Genomic DNA, 21,253 nt, shown 5'->3' with positions numbered 1-21,253 from the left:
TATCCAAATTTGCCAATTAGTATGTTTTTAATGAGCGAAAGTGACAAAATATGATTTATCCAGTTTTGTACCAAAATGTTTTTTTCTTTCAAAATATGATTTTAATTATAGATAAGTATGATTTATGGCCAACATAGGTTGGCAGCTGTGAATGTAACTTTATCACCATCATGTTCACGCACTTTTTTTCATGTATAATGAGGAACCATGTGGAAAATAGTGTTTCCAATGGAAGTTACCACTAAATAAATGCGATGGTCAGGGCCCTGTAACACATAAGGTTAGCAATTACCAATTTGAAAGAACAATTCTGATTGGTTCCCAGTCAGTTTACTGACCAAATTTCACATGCAACGATGACACCGATAGGCAATTGGATTTAGTGATTAATTGCTAACCTCTGTGTCATGGGGACAAGAATCTCAGTTGCTCCTCCCCATTCAAATCCTTATTCATCTTTCCAGTTATTACATTATCCTGATAACAATTATGTATTGAGTGAAAATAAATGTTAGTATGTAACCTGGGAAAATGGGGGGGGGGGGGAGATGGGTCCCATTTATTAATTATCACATAAAAATCTTCTTTGGGATCTTGGAGGTTAATGACATAAAGAACAGAACATTTAAAACCACAAATCCTTTACTGAAAAATTGCAAACTATACAATATCAATTTACATGTAAAAATGAGTATTTATTCAAAGATTTGTGACACAATAAATAATACTTCACACATAATAATTGTTATGATCAGAAATACATTTTTTTTTCCAATCATGAAACGATACCTGATTTGGTAAGCTTTAGCTTGCTAGGCTGCAAGCTTCGTCAGGACCTCGCCTGGCAAGCTTTCCTAGCAAGCAAAAGCTTGATTGTGGAAAAAGAATGTTTTCTCATGTCTACAAGCCAATTGGCTTTTTCAGTAATATTTGTGTTACATTCAGTTTCCCTTGTGTTTATGTTATTAGGACAGTACATTGAATACATTTAAAAAAGATAGTTCACATAAACGTTTAATCACATCACTTTCCATAATATACATTTATAGTACCAGTATCCCCAAATAGGTGTGTAAACTATGTTGTTTGGGGTGAATGGTATCATATACTGTACATGCAAGTTTCATATATCTTAACATTTCTGAAATTTCTTGACTTTCCAGACTACAAGGCCAAATCGCAAAAAAGGACTGTGGTCCAACACTTTTTCATGACTTGACCATTTGCCAAGTGCAATCTAACTGATTAACTAATTTCAATATTCCATGCCGTGTTTATATAGGGTCAGCTCAAGGATGCTAATGAATGAAAAAAAATAAGTAAATGTTCTTCCACAATGTAGAATAAAAAAACAAATTCCATAACTTATTAGAACTGATAAATTCTTTGAAGTTTTGCTCCTGGAAAAAAAAGGGTGTGTTAAGATTTCCTGATTTTGCTTCTGGAAATAATTTTTTTCAAATTCCCTGACTTTAAGATAACCGTCTGAATTTTATGATCTACATTGTGTATAGTTAGGGTGTTCATACATGAATATATATATATATATATATATATATATATATATATATACACTGTATGTATCTTCAAAACAGGTAATAGGGCTTCACTTCATACAAAGTTGTTATCAATATCAGATTCTCGAATCCTTACAAAATTTAACAAGGCTCTATCCTTAAGTTTTCAGTTGACAAGTTTGAACGCAACCTAGTCATTGTACTTACATGTAGGGGTCATTTTATGTTGTTTTTTTAAAGGCAGAAACAAGATATTCTACATTCAGATAAAACTTTTATTTCATTTCTTTGCTATGCTACAATCGGGTTTATGCCCATGTCAAATCAAAATTTCCAATTTTCAGTAGCTTTGACTATTGATACTTTATTTCATGTAAGGCAGTACTGTACTACTTTAGTAATTAAATCATTCAAGGGTCTTGGACTGAACCATCAACACATGGGACTAAGAATCAGTAGGCAATGTCATTCTCAATTATAAGGCAATTCATAAATGAAAATGGTAATAAGCATGATAAACTTGATCTTCAAACAAGTGTTTAAAAAAAAAAAAAAAAACCTGCATGTACATGTAACCAAGGTAGAGCGTATCATATTGTATCTTTGGCTTTCATTTGCACTGAAACAAACACTTTGTGAGCCTCTTTCAAGTATGTTAACAGAATAAGCGTAATACGACCTGTTGCATATGCTGGTTCTTCAAACATTTTACTTTGCAGAAGAGTACAGTAGAATTTTTTTTCTCTATTTACAAGATATGTACATAGCATATTGCATACAACTTGTAATCTTCTACAGCACATGAATTATCAAATTCATCTTTAAGAAGGATTGAAACATGGACCTTGCTGAATATTTGATTTCCAAACGATGGAAAAAAAAATGACACTTCATTTTTGTTGAGTTCACAAAGATAACCTTGTAGCATTGTCCTTTCTACTTTGGCTGAGTTAAGATTCATTTCAATGTCAGAATTTTGCTATCGACAAGCTCGAATAATCAGTTGATTATCACACTCCGCTTGATTCCATGCTTGTATTCAATCCTTCATTGCGGTACATGCCACATTTACCTAGATGCTGCAATGACAAAATAAAGACAAAGGAGTAGAGAATGATATAAGCCATACATCTAAACCTAATTCACATTTGCACTTAAAACAGTCAAGTTCACTAAACAAGGGAGGTCAATGGGCTTTGACAGCAGCAGCACCAAAATAATTTGGTACTGACAAAAATAAAAGTACTTACAATATATCGGTTTAGGTTAAGCATTATATTTTCTCTTCCACATGGACACTTCTTACTTTAAAAAATATATAGTTTAAGACATAATTTTTTTTGAAATTTCAAACTCAAGAATGTACTGTATTTGATGTGAAGGTATGTAATATAATAAAAAGGAATTGCAGATTGATAATCACAAGCTAAAATGAATACATATACCAAAGTTCTAAATTAACTAGTGTAGAAAGGTTCACATCATTTGCAGAAATGAGGGTAAATAACGTGTACACTAGTCACACAACCTGACACACACACACAACTGATTTTACACCATTCTTTAATCAGCAGCTTTTCAAACATGTAGAATCGAGCTGCAGAAATTGGAAGTATGAAAACTTTACTTAATCCTTATTTGCTTTAAAAAAGATACAGTGTAGGCTAGTTCCTACATGGTTTGACAAAATTAGACATATTTTGTGCACATACATGAATAAGGCAATACAAACATTCGTTGCAAAGACAAAAAAAAAAATTTAGGGTGGCTTTGCTTCAATTGATTTTTATTTGTCTGTTTGATTGGACAAACACATGAATTTCCGAGTAAGACATATTGATGATATAAACATGATGCTTACCTCTGAGAATTTATTAGTACGTGCATGGAAACAAGTGGGGACTGTGTCAACAGTGGGAGGTATACTGCCATATCCCATGCTTGTAGTACGATAAAGAAGGTTCTGTGGTTTGTGATTATATCCTTCAAATACCTCTGTCAGGAAGAATAGAGACAATGAATGATTACTTTTTGATATAAAATATGTTGTTTTTTCCATAAAATAATGAAATGGGTTTTCTCAAGTTACATTGCAGGATTGTTCAGGAATGTCTCGAACAATCATTCACTTGGTCAAGAATATTGTTCGCTTTTACAGCGTGAAAGACTTGTTTAAAAAATTAATATATCAATAACAGGAGATCTATTACATCTATATTCAATCTATTTATAAGATAGCTGTTTAAAGGTTAAGAGTGAACAAAAAGCAAAGAATCATTTTATGAAAAGAAAAAAAAATACTGTTTTAAAATTAACAACTGATCATTCTACTTCTAAAATATCTGAAAGCTAGCTATCTAATAAGAAAAAAACACATTAAGGGTTTATGCTTGCCACTTACCAGGATTTTCAAATCTATGTGGAAGTTTTTCTGTTCTATAGAAGTCTGATGTTTTGGCTCCACTTGTCTTCTCAAGAGTTGTTGTGGCAAGTACCTGATCACGTCCTGTCCTGTCTGTATCCATCTGTTGGAAAGAAATTTAGAATATTCTGTAAGTGTAAAGTTAGGTTTGCATGGTCATGCCTTGCCCTGGAGCTTCTACATGTATTTTAAACTTGTATTAACATCAAAAGTTTAAATCTGACTCAGAGGTCTCTTATTGATGGCATGCAATGAGTCCAAACTTTGCAGACAGTCATTATCTAACAAATATCAATATCTTTTAAATCATCAAAATGAAAAGCAACCCAAAATTACCCTTTAGTTTTGAAAACCCATGGTTTAATCTAACATGGTTTATGCAGATTTCCTGTATAAATTACGCTTGCCTTAATCTAGACCCCTAAATTAGCACGTATTGGGCGCGTGTTTAAAAAATTCTGATGCCGATGCGCGCTTTTGTCACAGTGCGACAAACTGACGTCCGTTATACTTTTAGAAGTCATTTGGAAGAATTTACATGCGAAGTTTCATCAAATTTTAGTACAAACTGTTAGGAAATATTATAGAGAACAAAATAGAAGATGATTATACCAAGTTATTGTGTGTCCGGACAGGTTGTGTATCCGGATGTTCAATTCCAGAAAGTCATTTGGAAAAAATTACAAGCGAAGTTTCATCAGTTTTATTACAAAATGTTAGGAAATATTATAAAGAACGAAATAGAAGATGATTACAACTATTGAATTCATATTTTTAGTGTAATCCAAAAGAAGGCTTCAAAAAGATAAACTGTCCGGACACCTGACCCCCATCCTACTATTGAATTCATATTTTTAGTGTAATCCAAAGACAAAAAAGAAGGCTCTAAATTTAAATATAAGTGTCCAGACACCCCCTCCCTCATGGTACCATGGTTAACTTAGGCCTAAGTAAATTTTGTAAATGAATCCACCGTCTGTTTGAACTTTTGAAGAGTGGATTCATTTTACTTTTTAGATCTAATTTCAAAAACAGTGGACTGATAAATAAAATAGCATGGATAACCACGGTTACACTACAGGCATTAATTTGGCAAAATATATGTGGTAAAATAAGTGTAATTTACAGGAAATCTGCATAAACCACATGAGAATTCGGGCCAACAACATGGCCAATGATTTTCGTAACGTTAATACCGTTACTTTGTCTTTGTCTTTAGGCCCTATTTAATTTACCTGTTCATGATGATGACGGGAATGGTCATGATGATGAGTGTCAGTTCCAGCTTGCTCCATTTTGAAATGAGGAATATTTCAGTTTCACACTGCCCTTAATAAATCTATGATCTGCTGGCTGATAAACAGTTGAAAATGGCGTCTGGTTGTGTGTGCTTTACGGTAAGGCCGAACGTCGAATGATGTCCGGTAGGCCTACTACACTGTATGTTATAATATGAGGCCAATAGCATATGCATGCAACACACGTACATGTAAACAAAACAACACGGCAGCATCAATGCACGTTGCTAGGACACCAACTAAAACACGGAGCCGTCCCTTGTCGAGTTTACGGGGTGTCTAGCGCATACAGTATGACCTTAACTAATTTGCAATGTACGGTATATTGGCACGGATTTCGCGCGCTGCTGATTCTGCGCTATGCTTATCCAAATTGTGTCGAACGCAAAGTCGCTCGCGAGCGCGAGCGCCAATTGCGCTGCTGAGCTAGCTCTCTAGCTAGCTTAGCTTTAGCTCTGTGCATGTGGCCGTGGCTGTAGCGTCGATCAACGGTATGGTATCGTTTTGCCCGCCAAGACTCCCGGGCGCGGAATCTAGCTAAGTACGGTCCTTGGCCTGGCGGCCTGCCTATAGCCCGGGCGTAACACTAACACACTCGACTCGAGATTAGATTGTGGATCATCACGGCTTTCGTAAACATTCTTCGTAAACGGCTTTCGTGAACAATATACAGACTTTCATAAGCGATGTCTTTAAAATACCAAAAGGGAAATGTGCTCCGTTGCACTTTGAAAAAGCCTGTTGATTTATATGCCAAGACTTCGGATGGTAAAGACAAACTAGGCCCAAGTTTTTGTGCCTGTGGTGTGTCTGTTGTGGATATAACCTTTCCCAACTTTGAATTTGTCGATGTAAGTTATCCTAGTTAAACTTAAGTCTTCTTCTCCTCCTCCTTCTTCTGTGTAACGTTAGTGGTCTAGTCTGCTTCCTTCTGAAGATTGTTGCAGAACTTTGTGAAGTGTGTGTGTCACATGGCCGGTGGCCCGTCATGCCCGTGGTCATGCCTGGTGGTCCACAACTCCCAAGACCCAAGTCTGCACACCAAATTTGAGTTAAGAATAATAATATAAAGATTTAACATAGTACCTATACACCTGTTCATTAGGCATACCACTACCAAAATAAATGAAAATTAATCTTGTAGAATTTTTATTTTTTTTGTAGTCATGAGTGTGGGGATGGGTGAGATTAGTCAAACCAGGCATGCCAGGCCCAGGGAGCAAATAAATTTTTCCAAATGACGTTCTGAAATTGATTGTCCAAACTCCGGACATATACTGTAACAACTGGGTATACAGTCATGACGGTAACCCATGCATGGAGCTCCGGCCCGCGAAGCCGGAGCTGCCTGGGTTAGGTAGGGCCTACCGCTATTTAACCCTGGAGCTCACCTTGTATATATTTACCCATACTCATGGGACTAGGGTAGATTATGGTCAAAATATCTAGCAAAATAAATTGTGAAAACAAACTATGCACTTACCACGATTAGATGGATGAAGGTCTATCGTGTGGCAGTATATCCTTACATCGAGGCACAGACTGGAACCTCAGAAAAACGAAAAGTTCTCACCTACCCCAGTCTCGATCGGCCATTTTGTTATGAATTTTGAAAGAATTAGGAGAGGTATCGCGACAGAACTTTTCATTTTTTTGAGGTTCCAGTCTGTGCCTTGGTTTTTAGGATACTGCCACACGATAGACCTTCATCCATATAATCGTGGTAAGTGCATAATTTCTGTTTTCACAATTTATTTTGCTAGAAGCAAACAGGCTAGCAGGCCTGGTAAGGAGGTCGTTTGTGTTTTTGGATGAGGATATGTTTAAGAGGCTTTTTAAGGCTTTTGTTCGTCCTCATTTAGAATATGGGCATGCTTTGTGGAATCCGTACAAGGTAAAGCACATTGATGCACTTGAGGATGTGCAGAGACGAGCTACTCGCTACGTCCCATCTTTGAAAGGGCTCTCATATCCTGAGAGACTGAAGAAGCTTAATTTGCCTACTCTTGTTTATAGACGAGCTAGGGGTGACATGATAGAGACCTTTAAGATTCTTCACAAATATGACCCTGATGTTACCCCAAGTCTGCAACTTAATTCTCTCGCTAGTACAAGGGGTCATGCACACAAGCTCTTCAAGGTTAGAACTAATAAGAATACACGTAAGAACTTTTTACATTAAGAATCTGCAACTTATGGAATAGTCTTCCTGAGCTTGTAGTAGAGTCTAAGGATGTATTACAATTTGAAAAAAGGATTGATTTTTGGTGCCGTAATGCAGAATTTAAATTCGATTATAAGGTTCCTCCCCCGGACCGCGCTAATTCTTCAGACGTCACTGTTTATCACCAGGAGCTGGACATAAAAGAACAGAAGATCCTGCTTCCAGAACTGAACCTTATGTATGTAGATATTTTTACCATAATCTACACTAGTCCCGTGAGTATGGGTAAATACATAGTGAGCTCCTGGGTTAAATAGTGGTACAATGTATACCGTACCTAACCCAGGGAGCTCTGGCTTTGCAGGTCGGAGCTCCCTGGGTTACTGTATACCCAGTTGTTGTGTGTCTGGACAGGTTCAGAGCTACCGAGTCTCACGCATTATGCGTGAGACTCAAGCATTTTGGACTCTTGTTCATCCCCTCAAATTTCTGTCTCACGCAACTATCACAGCCTATCCCCATATACATTGTACACAATGTCTGTGATCTCACTCAGATTCACAGAAAATCTCACGCATAGCTGGTCTTTGAACTTGGCATCTCTGCAGGTTGTGTGTCCGGACAATCAATTTCAGAACGTCATTTGGAAAAATTTACACTCGAAGTTTCATCAATTTTTATTACAAAATGTTAGGAAATATAAAGAACAAAAGAGAAGATGATTTCAACTATTAACCCGTTCGCGACGGCATTGTAGAATAGGTTCTAACACCCCAAACGAGATTAATCAGCCGACCATGTCAAGTTCGAACAGCTCCATTGTTCCGTGCGTGCGAGCTGGATCGTTGATTACAAAAGCGTGTGTGCGATCCACGATGAGTGAATTGATCGATCGATAGTTTTCGCGCATGCGTAGTTCATTTCCTGTTTTGGCTGCACGGAGTTCAGAGCTCACCTGTCGCTCCAGTGCTATAATTATGTCCGCACAGAGTGACTTCTTTGAGAATGTATTGTTTGTGATGTGGGTTTTGAAGTTTTTCTTGGACTTCTTCTTTTTCGATATTACTATTATCATAATATTCTCCCTTCCTTTCTTCTTCCTTTTTCTTCTTTTTCGATCTTCTTCTTGGACTTCTTCTTTTTCGATATTACTATTATCATAATATTCTCCCTTCCTTTCTTCTTCCTTTTTCGATCTTCTTATTATTGTCAAAATTATTATTCTCATTTCTTTTCTTCTCATATTCTTCTTCTTTTTCGATATTCTTCTTATCTTATCATCCTCATTCCTTTCTTCTTCTGTTCGATCTCTGTCTCATCTTTTTGTTCTTATACTTCCTATTTATAGACCCCCCCCCCCTTCTCCCTTGATATAGTCTTGCTTTGTTTCCTCTTGCAAATGAAATCCTCCTTGTTTTTTCCCCTTTTTTATAATGCTCCCTTTTCCTTTTCTCCTCCTCCTTCTTCACTGATAATTGTGTAATCCTACACCTCCTCCATCTCCTAAGTTTTCTCTTTCCATTTCCCTTCTATTTATTCTTGTTATGAATTTGCTTGTGCTTCTTTTTCGTTTTTTTCTTCGTCGTCTTATCTTCTCTTACCTATTCTCATTATTCTTTTACTCCCGTCATCCTATTTTGCTTTATTTTGTTCTCTCTGTTTTTCTCTTCTTGCAAAATGAAAAAAAATGAAGAATATGATATTTCCTTTTAAAAGTATGCCCGCCAAAACATGAATCTTCAAAATATCTTTATATGCATACAAGTAATACTTTCTGAACAAGAAATCATAATCTTCTCGATTAAAATTTGCAAGGTGGTATACGACAATTATTATGAAGATTATTTATCATCTATCATCCAATTATTTAAGTTAGCCCACCCCATCCCCCATGATCACCATTATCTTCTCCCTTCATCTTTTTTTCTGTTTCGTCTGCTTTTTTTATTTTATCTTTTTCTTTGTCTTATCATTATTATATTCATAATTTTAACCACTGTTGTTATTATTATCAATATTATTAGTATCAGTTATTTTCATTATCCGATTGTTAGTGTTGATAGTAATGTTTATAATTGTTATCATTGATATTATGTAAACATTTGAATATTTTACATGTAAAGAATAAAAAATTAGTTTAATTCGATTGAAAATTATTATTGTTATTATCATGTTTGTTTGGCGCAACCCGAAAGAAGAATCAGTTTCGCTGAATGCCACCCCCTCTACTCTCTCTAATCCCCTTACCTCTAGTCAACCTCTACTTACATTCTCTCTCTCCTCTATTTTCCCTTTACTTTTTTCCCTTCTATTCAATCAGTAGCTTACGCAGGGGGGTTCAATTTCATACGAGGCGCTTTTAATCGAAAAAAATGTACTACAACACTGCGCAGACAAGTGGGTTATGCTCTCCCTCTCTTCTTCATCTCCCGTTCCGTGCCCCCCGGAACTCTCTATTTTTTCCCTTCTGAGTATTATCTCGTCATCACAGAAATATGTCCAAACCCGGCCCTCCAAGCCCAACCCATACTAAAAATAGAACCTACATTAGGATAGGTGCCTGGCATATTCGGCCCATAATCAATTTCAAATGATGTCTAGATTTTACGTCGTCGAGAAATGTTCAACAAAAACCTCCAAATTATTTCCTTAATTCAAAATCCAACGGTGACGTTGCCATGTATTTGTGTAAAAAAATGAATATTATGTATCAAATGATTCTAGCAATTAAAATTGTATTATAAACAAGACATTCTGCCTTTCTTTCATTATCCAAGAATATACAATAAGTCCCTGCAATCCGTTTTATTTATTGTGAACTTACTCAATTCTCAGTTTATTTCACTAGTTTAGAACGTGTGTGGTTATTTTCTTGACATTTATGTGCAAAGGATTTAATGATCAACAAATGATTAGTAATGCATGGAAAAATGCAAGAAAAAAATAACTTAAGTATATGTTGGACAATTTAAAATGGAAAAAAAAATGAGTGTGACCAGAAAGACATTTTCGGTTTTGCTGGTAATCTATTTGTCAGAGATCGGCGGTGAACCAAGGAATTCTCGGTGGAAGGGACTATAAACGCTACTTTTTCTTTACTTTTTTTCTGACAAGCAAAGGGGGGAGGAGATAGAGGTCAGCAATGAAATCGCAACCCAAGTGACACCATTACTATTTTATACCCTTTTTTCTAATTCTAGTGCATATGAATTATATTCCATCATTTAACCCCCCCCCCCCCTATTTGATTCGCCACACTCACTGTCAAATTTTCGGACAATATGATTTTATTAACATTTTAGGAACTTTCCGTTCGGAAATTATTATTTCCTGCGTTCAGTTTGTTTTAATATACAATTTCGTCAAGATGAAAAAGGACTCTGAAAATAATAACCTGCATTGCCAAAGTAAAATTCTAAAATGTCGTAAGTGTATATAATTTCTCACCCGGTACATTCACCTTTACAGAATTTCGATGTATTAAAATAATTCTTATGTTTGATTTCTCCACTTCCTTTTTCCTTGTAGCCAACAATCCATAAGAGCTCCGATGAAAATACAAATATAACGAGTTAATTAGAGAACTGTAAGAGGAAGAGCGTGCTTCAAAAAAGATACATAGAAAGGCCATTCTCGCCTGCCTAAATATCATATTCCAGCTCATATTGAGTGATATATATTATCTCTAATTAATTAATTGTCTTTATTAATTAATTCATGTACTGATTGCTTTATCTCATATTTATCTTTATTAAACTTGAGCGTCTGTTACATTATATGGAGTACGGCCAAAAATGAAAGAAATAACCGAATGGACGTATAAGGAATCACAATATGCTTTTTTTTCTCGCACCCTTCTAACAAGCAATACAAAAAAATTAAACGAGCCGCATGATGATAATGATTAATAATTCATATAATATCCACTAAACATTGTGATCAAGGCGCTCTACTTATTCATTACCCGGCTTACATCATTTGTTCCGTGAAAAGCATTATAGGAATGTTTGCAGACATAAACATAAATATTTTATTTTGATATATTCTGCTTTTTATTCCCTCTATCTTCTCGAATAATATATCCATGGAATGCATATTTACTCCATGCTCTGGATTCCTATCGCATCACATTTTTTATATGCAGGTCAAACCAAACCACGATAACATGCTCAATCAGAATAAAATCAATTGGGGGAAACCTTAGATTTTTCGAAAATTCATATAATGAGATTATATGGATAAAACATGCTTCATATTCTTTGTACATCGTAAATAACACATATTAGTCTTCATTAGCACGATTATTATGTCACGGCGTTTATCACTCTTTGGTGTTAAACCAAACTGACAAAGGGTGAACTCATCCGTACATCCTTCCCTTTCAAGTCAATCTTTTACATTGTTAGTAAGTGGCAACTTTATTGACCTTCGCTGGATGCCCTTTTGTGATTTTCAAAGGAAAGGGGGCCATGCCTCCATCAATTACCACATCCGTATCGTTAGAACAAAATAGAGTGTACGTACGATCCGAGGTATTCTCAATAGCCAGCTGTATACACTTTTTGTTTAGGATTATAGAAATCGATATCAACTTAAAGTCGTGAACTCTCTTCTAGTTTGATCTAGCTTGATCAGTTCATGAACTTGAATATTATGACAGCCATTTTCTAGAGGCAAAATAATGCACCTCAATGAAAGAAGAAAACAAAAATCGATGTTATAAACTGAAACCATGATTTTTCTTCCTATATTTTATCAACGGCGCCATTTTGATACCTCACAAGCATTTTTTTTTGTATTGAGTAGTTTTTATTGACAACTTCAATTCATATACAAAATAAAATATATATAACAAATAGAACTTTGAAACATAATATTTTCATGAATGTTACAATAAAACACAATGTGAGACATCTTCCAATACATAATTATAAATAACATTGATGATAATTATATGCATCAAGAAGAAACTTCTACAGAAAATTCCAACATATTGATTTTTTTTCCAGTGTCAAATAAAAAACATAAAAGAAATTTTCCACATACAAAAATAAATACATAAATCATTAATAAAACCTAAACGAATTGAAGCCATCAGCATATATATTTTTGACCCATCACCTCGGCCTCTTCACCCAAATAAATTCAAACACAAACTCAGCCCTTGTCATTACCCCCCCCCCCCACCCTCCCAATCTAATATAGTATCGATCGTTTTCGATCTATCGTTGATCATATCAGCGCACGCACGGAGCTCTGCGTGCGTTTTGGGTTGCATTTCGCTGCTCCCATTATTTTCCCTCACTTTTATTGATAACGGTATATACGTGGTTCTGCGAAACTGAAAATCATTGAAATCAAGCTCCCATCGCGGCAGTGCCCACTGTACGCCAATATTGGACTCTCTTCGAAGCATAACTCGTTTTATAATGCTTTATAAACTATAGAAACAAAAGGTAAAAACGTATGACTTTCTGGAATGTGTAGTTTAATTAATGGACATTGTAATTATAACACAGAAAAGGCAGAAACATAGTATGAAATTGTATTTTTAAAGCCTGCAAATGGATGCGAGTAATAGCCTTTGGGGAACCGACTATATACGGCTCCCGTACATGAATGAGTTTTAGGGAACCGTATATAGCCGGCTCCCGTTGGCAACGGGTTAAATTCATATTTGTAGTGTAATCCAAAGAAAAAAATAAGGCTTCAAATATATAAAGTGTCCGGACATCCCCCCCCCTTCTACTTCCTGAACCAAAACAAGCTTTGAAAAATAAATGAAAGGACTTCCAAATTCTTTTATCTCAAATTAAACCAGACTAAAGTTAGGTCTAACTAATTAATTCGCAACTAATTAAGCCGCAATACAAACTTAAAAAATATTGAGAGTGATGGGTTGTCTCTAGCTAAGAATTAAGTAGAGTTAGAGACAGAAAATTTTGTCAGAAACCAACACCTCTTTGTGTTAAAAATAGGAAATATACCTAATGTGATTTCACCCTCACATTACTAATGAGTATATTATTACTTTTTTTTCTCTCAATTAGATTGGAGATATTACATTCAAGAATAACTACACTGGGTTCATGTCGATGAAGCTAAGGCGGAATAAAGATGAAAACCAAGGTACTTGTAGGCCTACTATTTTGGATTGCACTGAGATAGATAATCACGATTTTTTCACAGAATTTATTGTACAGAATGCCCTGATCAACTTGTGAAAAGAATTATCTGAAGAGTTTTCCCCTGCTTGACCCTGTTCAGCTTCATCTATTATATTTCTATTTTTATACACACTATTGTTCAGTTTCCTTGTGGCAAGATATTTTTTTGATTTCAAGAAAAAACATATGAAAGAAATATCTATGCCCCAGAAAAATGTTTTATGTCAAAAAGATTATTTATCTATTCTAGTATTATTATTCTGTATATACAGTGCATTGGCATGTGCTTTACAACTGAATTAATTTCAAAACCAAATATTAAATGATCAGAAGTTCAGAACTTTTAATCTCGTTTCATATTCTTAAGTTCTATAGAACAAAATTCATTGGTCTTGCTTGGGCAGTTTTAAATACACAATCTATTATGTGTTTTAATGCAGTGGTGCTTTTCAGGCAATTCCAAGTTTGCAGCATCGCTGTATTTTCTGCACTGTTTCTGGTATCTCAACTGCCTTTGAACATCCAGGATGTCCTAGAAAAATTTCCCTGATATGACGAGGCTCATTATTAAATCACGAACTAACTTTAAGTACCATATGTTCAGAAGGGCAAGAAACATCAAGTGGGAAGTTAGTTTGATTATTTGTACAATATAGTGGGAATCAGTACACCAACATAATAGAACATGCAAGGTGCAGGAGAAAAGGATTGACAATGATGGACAAACCACAAAACAAGTGTATCACACATTGTGAGAGCAAATATCAGTGGAAATTAACTTCTATTACTTAAAGCCCCAGACTGGACCTAAAATGAAATTGACAAATCATATACCAATCAAAACCTAATAAAGTACTTAATACAGAAATGCAAGCTTTTTGCATTTTCACTGCTTGACAGCTGAGTATTTTGCTTAGGAATAGCTCCAATTATCGAGCTTTGAAAATAGACTTTCTTGTTTATGCTTTCACCGGCCTCAATACCGAGACTTCATGTTTAAAAGCAGTGTAATTCCATAGAGTTGTACACAGAAAAATTGGGTGATTTTTCCCACTTTCAGAATACGCATTTTATTTTCTTCACTTTTTGTCACATAGAGATATCAAAAATATCCTTTTCTGCAAGCTTGACCTGATGAAATCTACAGCTTTTGACTAGTTTTCACTTTATTTTATTTCCTGCTTATTTGAAACAACTTTTGAATTATATCTGCATTCAGATTATGTGTAACAAGCTTTCCTGACATAGTAATTTAGGCCCAACAAGAGCTAAGAGAAGAAATAACAAAACTTCGACTGAAGAGTTATAGGTTTACATCCATTTAAGCAATGAATAATTGTCTTTTTTTCTGCAACTTAAAAAAAAATGAATTGTCAATCTGAAAAGCAGAAAAATAACCCCCTTTTTCTGTGTACATGCCTATGGAATCACAACACTTTTAACACAGCACGGGTCTTGAGGCAGGAGAAAGGCAATGGAAAGCCTTTTGTCCCATTCCCGCAAAACCTAAATATGCATTAAAACTTACACTGTTGTACTATGTACCTTACATATTTCCCGTTTATCAATTGCACTTTTAGCTTCAGTCTGGGTCTTGATCGAGCTTATTAATTACAATATAGTATTGGAAACAAGAATGCATTTTTTAAGCAATAAGTAAAACACCTTTGATTATCTCCGTCAGCATGATCAGTGTGTTGTGTTTCCTACATGTAATTAAACTTGGAATGGAGTGTAAAGCACTACTGTTAAATTAGGGCTTGTCAATTCAGAACCAATAAGCAAAGTCAGTGAAACCATTAAATGAACTGCAAAGGCTACTACAAGCGCATGGCTTGTATTGTACTTACTAGTTTTCAAAAGTTAGTACCAAAGCTTGCCTACTTATCATCTCAAAGGATACTTAAGATATAATTCCCAGTAACATCAAATATCTCTTTATAAATCAAGATGGTCCATAGTAAACCAACAACAAGACACTCTTCGAAGAATTATTTTTTACAATCATATAACTATAAGGGCAAATAAGAGATGCTACTAGCAGTAGATGGAATAAACTCCCAGATACCATAAGGGAGACTACAGTACAACCACCCCAAAATTTAAAGAACTCCTGTGATAACTGTGGATCCCGTTTTCCACCTTGAGCATACTTCTTTTTAATCTGAGGGGCACTAGTATTTACTACCACCACAGCCTTAGGTAGAGTTGCTGTACTTATTTTCCTTTTTTCATTGCTTTGAAGGTGAGTGTAAATGGTTAACATGTATCAAACCAACCCAGCTGATGCCTGATGTACATTGTGATATCTCTTCTCAGGATTACTTCACATTTACAAGAGATCAGGTGAGCACTGCAAATCAGCCAGTATGAAATTGTTGTATCATTGTTTTGTGCTGTTACACTTGATCTAGATATCTAAGAAGGTAATATAACAACGAGCAAGACTAGAATTGACTCCAATAACTCAATTTGAAAGGTCACGTAATTACTGATACTAATAATGCCATAATTTGGAATCATATGTTAAAGCACAAGGCCTTCAAGAGATGGATGCAGGCTGTGCACTTTTTTATGCAAAGTTATCAAATTTGTATTTTGTATCAAGATGCTGGTTTCACCTGACAAGGTTACGGCACTTCGTCTGATCCTGCAGCAGCCGTCTCCAGTCTGGGCCAGCTTCGGGGTCGACAATGTGGTAATCACAGAATATAATGAAGAGGTGGGAATCAAACTTCATTTGAATTAATGTTATAATGGTGGTATTGCTATGAATGTTTGTAAGCAAGCAATCAGAGGACCATAGGCTTAACCCTAAAATGACTAAGCTATTTGGATTTGAGGACAGGGGGGGGGAATCATGGCCCCCTTCTGATCTCGGCTGCCATTCGTGCGATTGCGCTGAAATTTGGCACGCACCGTTTTCACCACATAAACTACAAGCTAGTATAAAAAAAATTCTAGAATACCGGTAATTATTTTTTATGTATTATGAATAAATATGCAAATTAGTTCATGAAAAAGTCTGCATATTTAAAGATAAATTCCAGTTTTGGTAACGATCTCAAAATTACTTTTTACAGAATCTAATATAATGACCACCCAAGTGTCTGTTCGTATGAATAAAATATATGTGCCAAAGGATTCTGGGAGAAATTGTGTAATTGCTGAGAAATAAGCAAAATAAGCGTGGATTCGGTCTCTTCCGTCGGGTCTTTATTCCAGCAATAATTATACATTGTCCCACATGTGCATATCTGTGTTGGTGATCTTCAGTGTGAACGTTTTTCAATGTAGATTTCAAGATTTCACAAACTTCAGTTTATGTAACTGTACCAGATCTAGATCCTCGATGATATTCTGACAAGCCTGGTTTTACAGACTTTCTCATGAAATCAGTGTTTACTGCAACTACTGGCATTTCTCTTTAACACCCAATTTCACTTCAAATTTTCTTCTTTTTTTTGCAGATGTCATCTTTGTAATCTAATTTAAAGGTTTCCATAAAGAAAAATTGCGAAAGCCAATTTTTTTTCTTTATGAATTTCTTTGTTTTTCATCTTTTGTTTTTCATCTTTTGTTTTTCATTGTTTTTTTCAATGGAAATTATTATAAACCATTTAACAACTAGATTAAACCCTAAATTGATTAAGCAGACCAGTTAGAATATATGATCACACTTTTATGAATTTCATCTCTCATAGACTTTGTACACAAAGTATAAAAATGAGCCATTTTCGGGGTGACATTATCTTGTAAAAAGTCACATGACGTACGTTGTGAATTTGGTCTCATAAATCGCGCAAGACTTCAAAGAAAGAAGTTATAGAATTTTGCGGCGTTATCTTTTTGCGTTTCAGAAATATCGCGCGAAGTGTCAAGGGGGGCCATCATGCCCCCCAGTCCTATTAGGGTTAAGGTCCTCTCCAAGGGACATGGTAATGAGGATTATTGCCTTACTAAAAGGCACTAGCGCACCAAGTGGGAATCAAACTCGGGTCATTTGAATCTGAAACCCTCGCTCTATCAACTAAGCTATTGCGCCTCCATGAGCTTGATACAATTGAGAGTGCTGTTTCCCATTTCATGAGTCTGAAGCAATGTCGAAAATTAAAAAATATGCACATCAATCATTAGTCATACAATTGACTGCTGGTCTGCTTCCTGCAACAGATTAATATTGGAGCGCTATACTAAAAATTGACCTTTTATTTTCTAAATAGTGATTGACATTTATAATCAATAGGTTTCTGTGCTGGAATAATCATTTGACTGGCCATTGAGCGATGGCTCAAAGTCATTTTACTAAATGTATCATAAGGGATATCTAACTAAACTTTTTCCTCTGTATTACAAGGGATATTAACTATCTACATAGCTTCTTTTTTCATCTTCTCTGAATAACTTATATTATGCCCGTTCTGTAAATTTAATTACTGTGTTTTCATAGTGACTTGAATTCTTTGTTTCTGCCTCAATTATGTTCCAATAACATTCACTTTGATTAATTTTTTTGTTCAGAGAGTGACGGTTCCTCCAATGGTAGAATGGTTGGAAAAGCATCAGTATAAATTGGCTCAGTCACCTCGACCTGGCTCTAAGGTAATGATTTTTATCTTTCTTTTGTCATTCAAAGAAACACCTTTAATATTTACCTTCAGTCCCATGAAAAGACAATGCGGTGGATTCGCAATATGGTAGCAGCAAACAGACCGAAATTTGCAATGCCTCATGGTAAAAAGTCGACATCTTTTGCACGAGCCAGTACTGAATGTACAATTCTTAATTTGATGAGGGTTACTGGGAATTCACTGTTGTAAAACCTGAAGAAGTATCTCATTCTCTCAAGAATGGATCAATAGTTGAGCGTTTATTCTTTCCCTTTTTCCAGACAGATTGTGATTTTTTAAGTTAATTTTGCAAGTATAAGTCTTTACCCCATAAACCTTTATATAATGGTCATCAGGTATTAGCAAATGGACAAATTAAATTTCAGGTTATAGGTCACTTTGCAAAAGTCATTTGAGGTCAATGAACTTTGGATTCAATGAGTGTCTGTTGTATTTTTTGTCTCTCTTTTAAAGATTATTCATTGTACAGGTAGTTGTTTTCAAGTCAACACTGCCGTTACATTGAGCTGCAATCCAATAGTTTCTCATTGAAAATGATATTTGTCTTAATTCATTTTAACTTATTGTCTTGAATAGAGTTTATTGCCCGTTGATGAGATTGCAGCAGGAGTACAGAGGCTTTGGGCTCTGACAGCTAAGGTACAGGAGCAGCAGACAGAGAGTGCTCTAGGAAGATTTGATGTAAGTCTGTTATCATTCAATGAATGTTGCCCTCAACTCGCAAAGATGGTGTTGATGAATCGGTGGTCTGAAACCATGGATTATGTAGATTCCATGCTTGTTTCAAAAGTTACAACATGAATGAGCCTACTATTCATTAATTTACATTTACAGTTGACTTAAATGCAGTAACCTCAAACACTAAAATGAATTTAGCACTCCGCGACAAAAGCACAACTTTATTTAATGCTTTCTCATTATATGCATTGCATTACGCGTAATTAATGCATGAATATGCAAAACATGAGTTTTCCTTTAATGCAACAGGCCATAGATCACAGATTCAAAGCCACCTTTGTGAATTCAGGCATGTCGGTTTGCATAGGGAGAACTGATTGGAAAAATGTTGTTAGTTTTAAATAAAATGCATAGTTAAGAGATCATATGTTACTTCTGTGACACTTTCATTTCACAACGATGCTATGTGCTTGCAAAGAGCAGTCACTCCCTTTAATCAAAATGTGCATAACATTTTTTTTTCTTCAAATAAAATTGTCACAGAAGTTTTTTCACTAATCTGAAGCTGCCCAAAGAAGCACTAGACTAAAAGGACATTCTAAAAAGCTGATAAAATCCATGAAAGTCATATATAATGATGAGATGTTTGTTAAATGTCAAAGTCTTGTATACAAGACAAGGGGGAGACTTATTGATGTTTATCTCTTTTTATCTGTATTGTCATCAAGGTTGATGGTAGCTATGAAGTCAATCTCTTGTCCTATACCTGAAGCACCCTTCTCACTCAGTATGACAATGATGATCAAGGGATAGATTACTAGAGCCAGGATGATGAACAGAAGCATGGGTGTAAAGCCCACCCAGCATAATGAGGTATATCATGAAAACCATGATGATGATTATCAGATGTAGTCTGCAGAAGATTTCAGATTGTTTGGTCAGACAATAGAAGTATCTAGTGCAATGAAGGCAGTGCACTTTGCACTAATCTGATGTGAAGAATTGTTCACCTGTGTGACCAGATAGCCATCGCTCCAGGCTGATTCATAAAGCTGTTAAATAAGATGCCTCATTTTTTTTTTGTATTTTAAGGTAACAGGAGGACCCTTCTTTTTATTTTATTTTGATGATGCTTTTGCTGTAAAATTTTAAATACCTAAGAGTATGAATTTTACCAAAACAAAATTAGTCACCTCTCTTCTCAAGTGCACATTTGCTTTGTATACAAACTCTTTGGGAGTGAAAAGTTGTCTCAAGTACTGACAAAATAGATTGCAGTGAATGATCTGTCACTGGAGACTTATTTCATAAGGCCAACACCAACATTAAGGCCTTCGTGATTCCCTCCATTAAGTCATTGAAGCGTAACTGTAAGTTAAATCATAGTTTGACTTATTCTCAATTTGGCCATAAAGGGAAAGAAGGAATTAAGAGGAAAGGAATTTGATGTACCAAATTAAAATTGCAATACATTGTCATTCATTTCATTGGCCTAGTTTTTCTATATTTACTAGGAATGTAAGTCATTGCATAATGTCCTCTGATTTTACTCAGTTGCAACAGATGTTTGTATTCACCTTTCACTCAACTTCCTGATCTCTCTCTTAAATCTCTTTAACACTAATATGCTTTTCACACTGCACTTTTTGTCCTAAATTGGTGGGGCTAAGGGGGGGGGTCTTAGCCCCACCAGTTTCCCGGGTTAAGCTTAGCCCACTTCGTTTTCACACTACGTTTTAGCAAAGTGGGCTAGCACCATAAATAGTACGGTACTATCTGGCCCTGCAAAAAATCAGGGTTAGCCGGCTTATTGTGGTGCTAGCACCACAATTGCGGTGCTAAGAGATGCAGTGTGAAAACGAAACAAGGTTTAGGAAAGTGGGGCTAAGCATTAGCCATTCACAGAAGTCGAATTGCACGTTAATCATGCTCTGTATGGTAAAATCATCCATATTCATGAGCTGAGGGATAGTCCGGGGTTAAGGCATTAACCACGGTTGAGCAGATAGTATGGGTTTAAGAAAGACAGTGTGAATCGAAAAACAGATAGTATGGGGTTAAGAAAGACAGTGTGAATCCAAAAAAAAATAGTATGGGGTTAAGGATAGTATGGGGTTAAGGAAATGCAATGTGAAAAGCATATATAAGGACTGGGGGAGGGAGGGGGGGCATGATGTCCTCCTCAAAGGTTTGTGCGATATTTTCCGTAACACGAAAAGATAGCGCCTCAGAATTTTATTACTTTTTTTCTCTGACACCTTGTGCAACTTTTCAGACAAAATGCGCAACATTAGGGTTATAGCATGGCGACACCATATGACTTTTTATGAGACAATGCCATGCTGAAAATGGCTCATTTTTATACTTCATGTACAA

At 35.6% G+C, this 21,253-nt stretch overlaps 2 protein-coding genes across 2 annotated transcripts; one reads left to right on the top strand and one right to left on the bottom strand.

Moving 5' to 3' along the window:
* Window positions 1-674: 674 nt before the first annotated feature.
* On the bottom strand, window positions 675-5,297 carry LOC121409942 (UPF0691 protein C9orf116 homolog). The gene is made up of 4 exons (XM_041601733.1): window positions 5,175-5,297; window positions 3,919-4,042; window positions 3,379-3,512; window positions 675-2,596 (listed from the first exon to the last, which is right to left on the bottom strand). The coding sequence occupies exons 1-4, from the start codon at window positions 5,232-5,234 to the stop codon at window positions 2,528-2,530; spliced, it is 387 nt and encodes a 128-aa protein (XP_041457667.1). The 5' UTR covers window positions 5,235-5,297; the 3' UTR covers window positions 675-2,527.
* Window positions 5,298-5,664: 367 nt separating this feature from the next.
* Window positions 5,665-20,575, top strand: LOC121409940 (nicolin-1-like). The gene is made up of 7 exons (XM_041601732.1): window positions 5,665-6,088; window positions 13,452-13,530; window positions 15,814-15,914; window positions 16,177-16,290; window positions 18,090-18,170; window positions 18,776-18,880; window positions 19,606-20,575. The coding sequence occupies exons 1-7, from the start codon at window positions 5,924-5,926 to the stop codon at window positions 19,645-19,647; spliced, it is 687 nt and encodes a 228-aa protein (XP_041457666.1). The 5' UTR covers window positions 5,665-5,923; the 3' UTR covers window positions 19,648-20,575.
* The last annotated feature ends 678 nt before the right edge of the window (window positions 20,576-21,253 follow it).

This window comes from Lytechinus variegatus, chromosome 3 (assembly GCF_018143015.1).
Source record: "Lytechinus variegatus isolate NC3 chromosome 3, Lvar_3.0, whole genome shotgun sequence".
In the NCBI taxonomy this organism is placed as follows: Eukaryota; Metazoa; Echinodermata; class Echinoidea; order Temnopleuroida; family Toxopneustidae; genus Lytechinus; species Lytechinus variegatus.
This window is presented reverse-complemented; position numbering and strand designations above follow the sequence as displayed.

Bases quoted from the DNA above. Each gene is read 5' to 3' on its own strand.
- LOC121409942 (XM_041601733.1), bottom strand. From the start codon at position 5,234: ATGGAGCAAGCTGGAACTGACACTCATCATCATGACCATTCCCGTCAT. The intron at 4,043-5,174 runs GTAAATTAAATA...TCTTTCCAACAG, and splicing joins CCCGTCATCATCATGAACAG to ATGGATACAGACAGGACAGG. The intron at 3,513-3,918 runs GTAAGTGGCAAG...TCTTCCTGACAG, and splicing joins ACATAGATTTGAAAATCCTG to AGGTATTTGAAGGATATAAT.
- LOC121409940 (XM_041601732.1), top strand. From the start codon at position 5,924: ATGTCTTTAAAATACCAAAAGGGAAATGTGCTCCGTTGCACTTTGAAA. The intron at 18,171-18,775 runs GTAATGATTTTT...TGTCTTGAATAG, and splicing joins CACCTCGACCTGGCTCTAAG to AGTTTATTGCCCGTTGATGA. The intron at 18,881-19,605 runs GTAAGTCTGTTA...ATTGTCATCAAG, and splicing joins GTGCTCTAGGAAGATTTGAT to GTTGATGGTAGCTATGAAGT.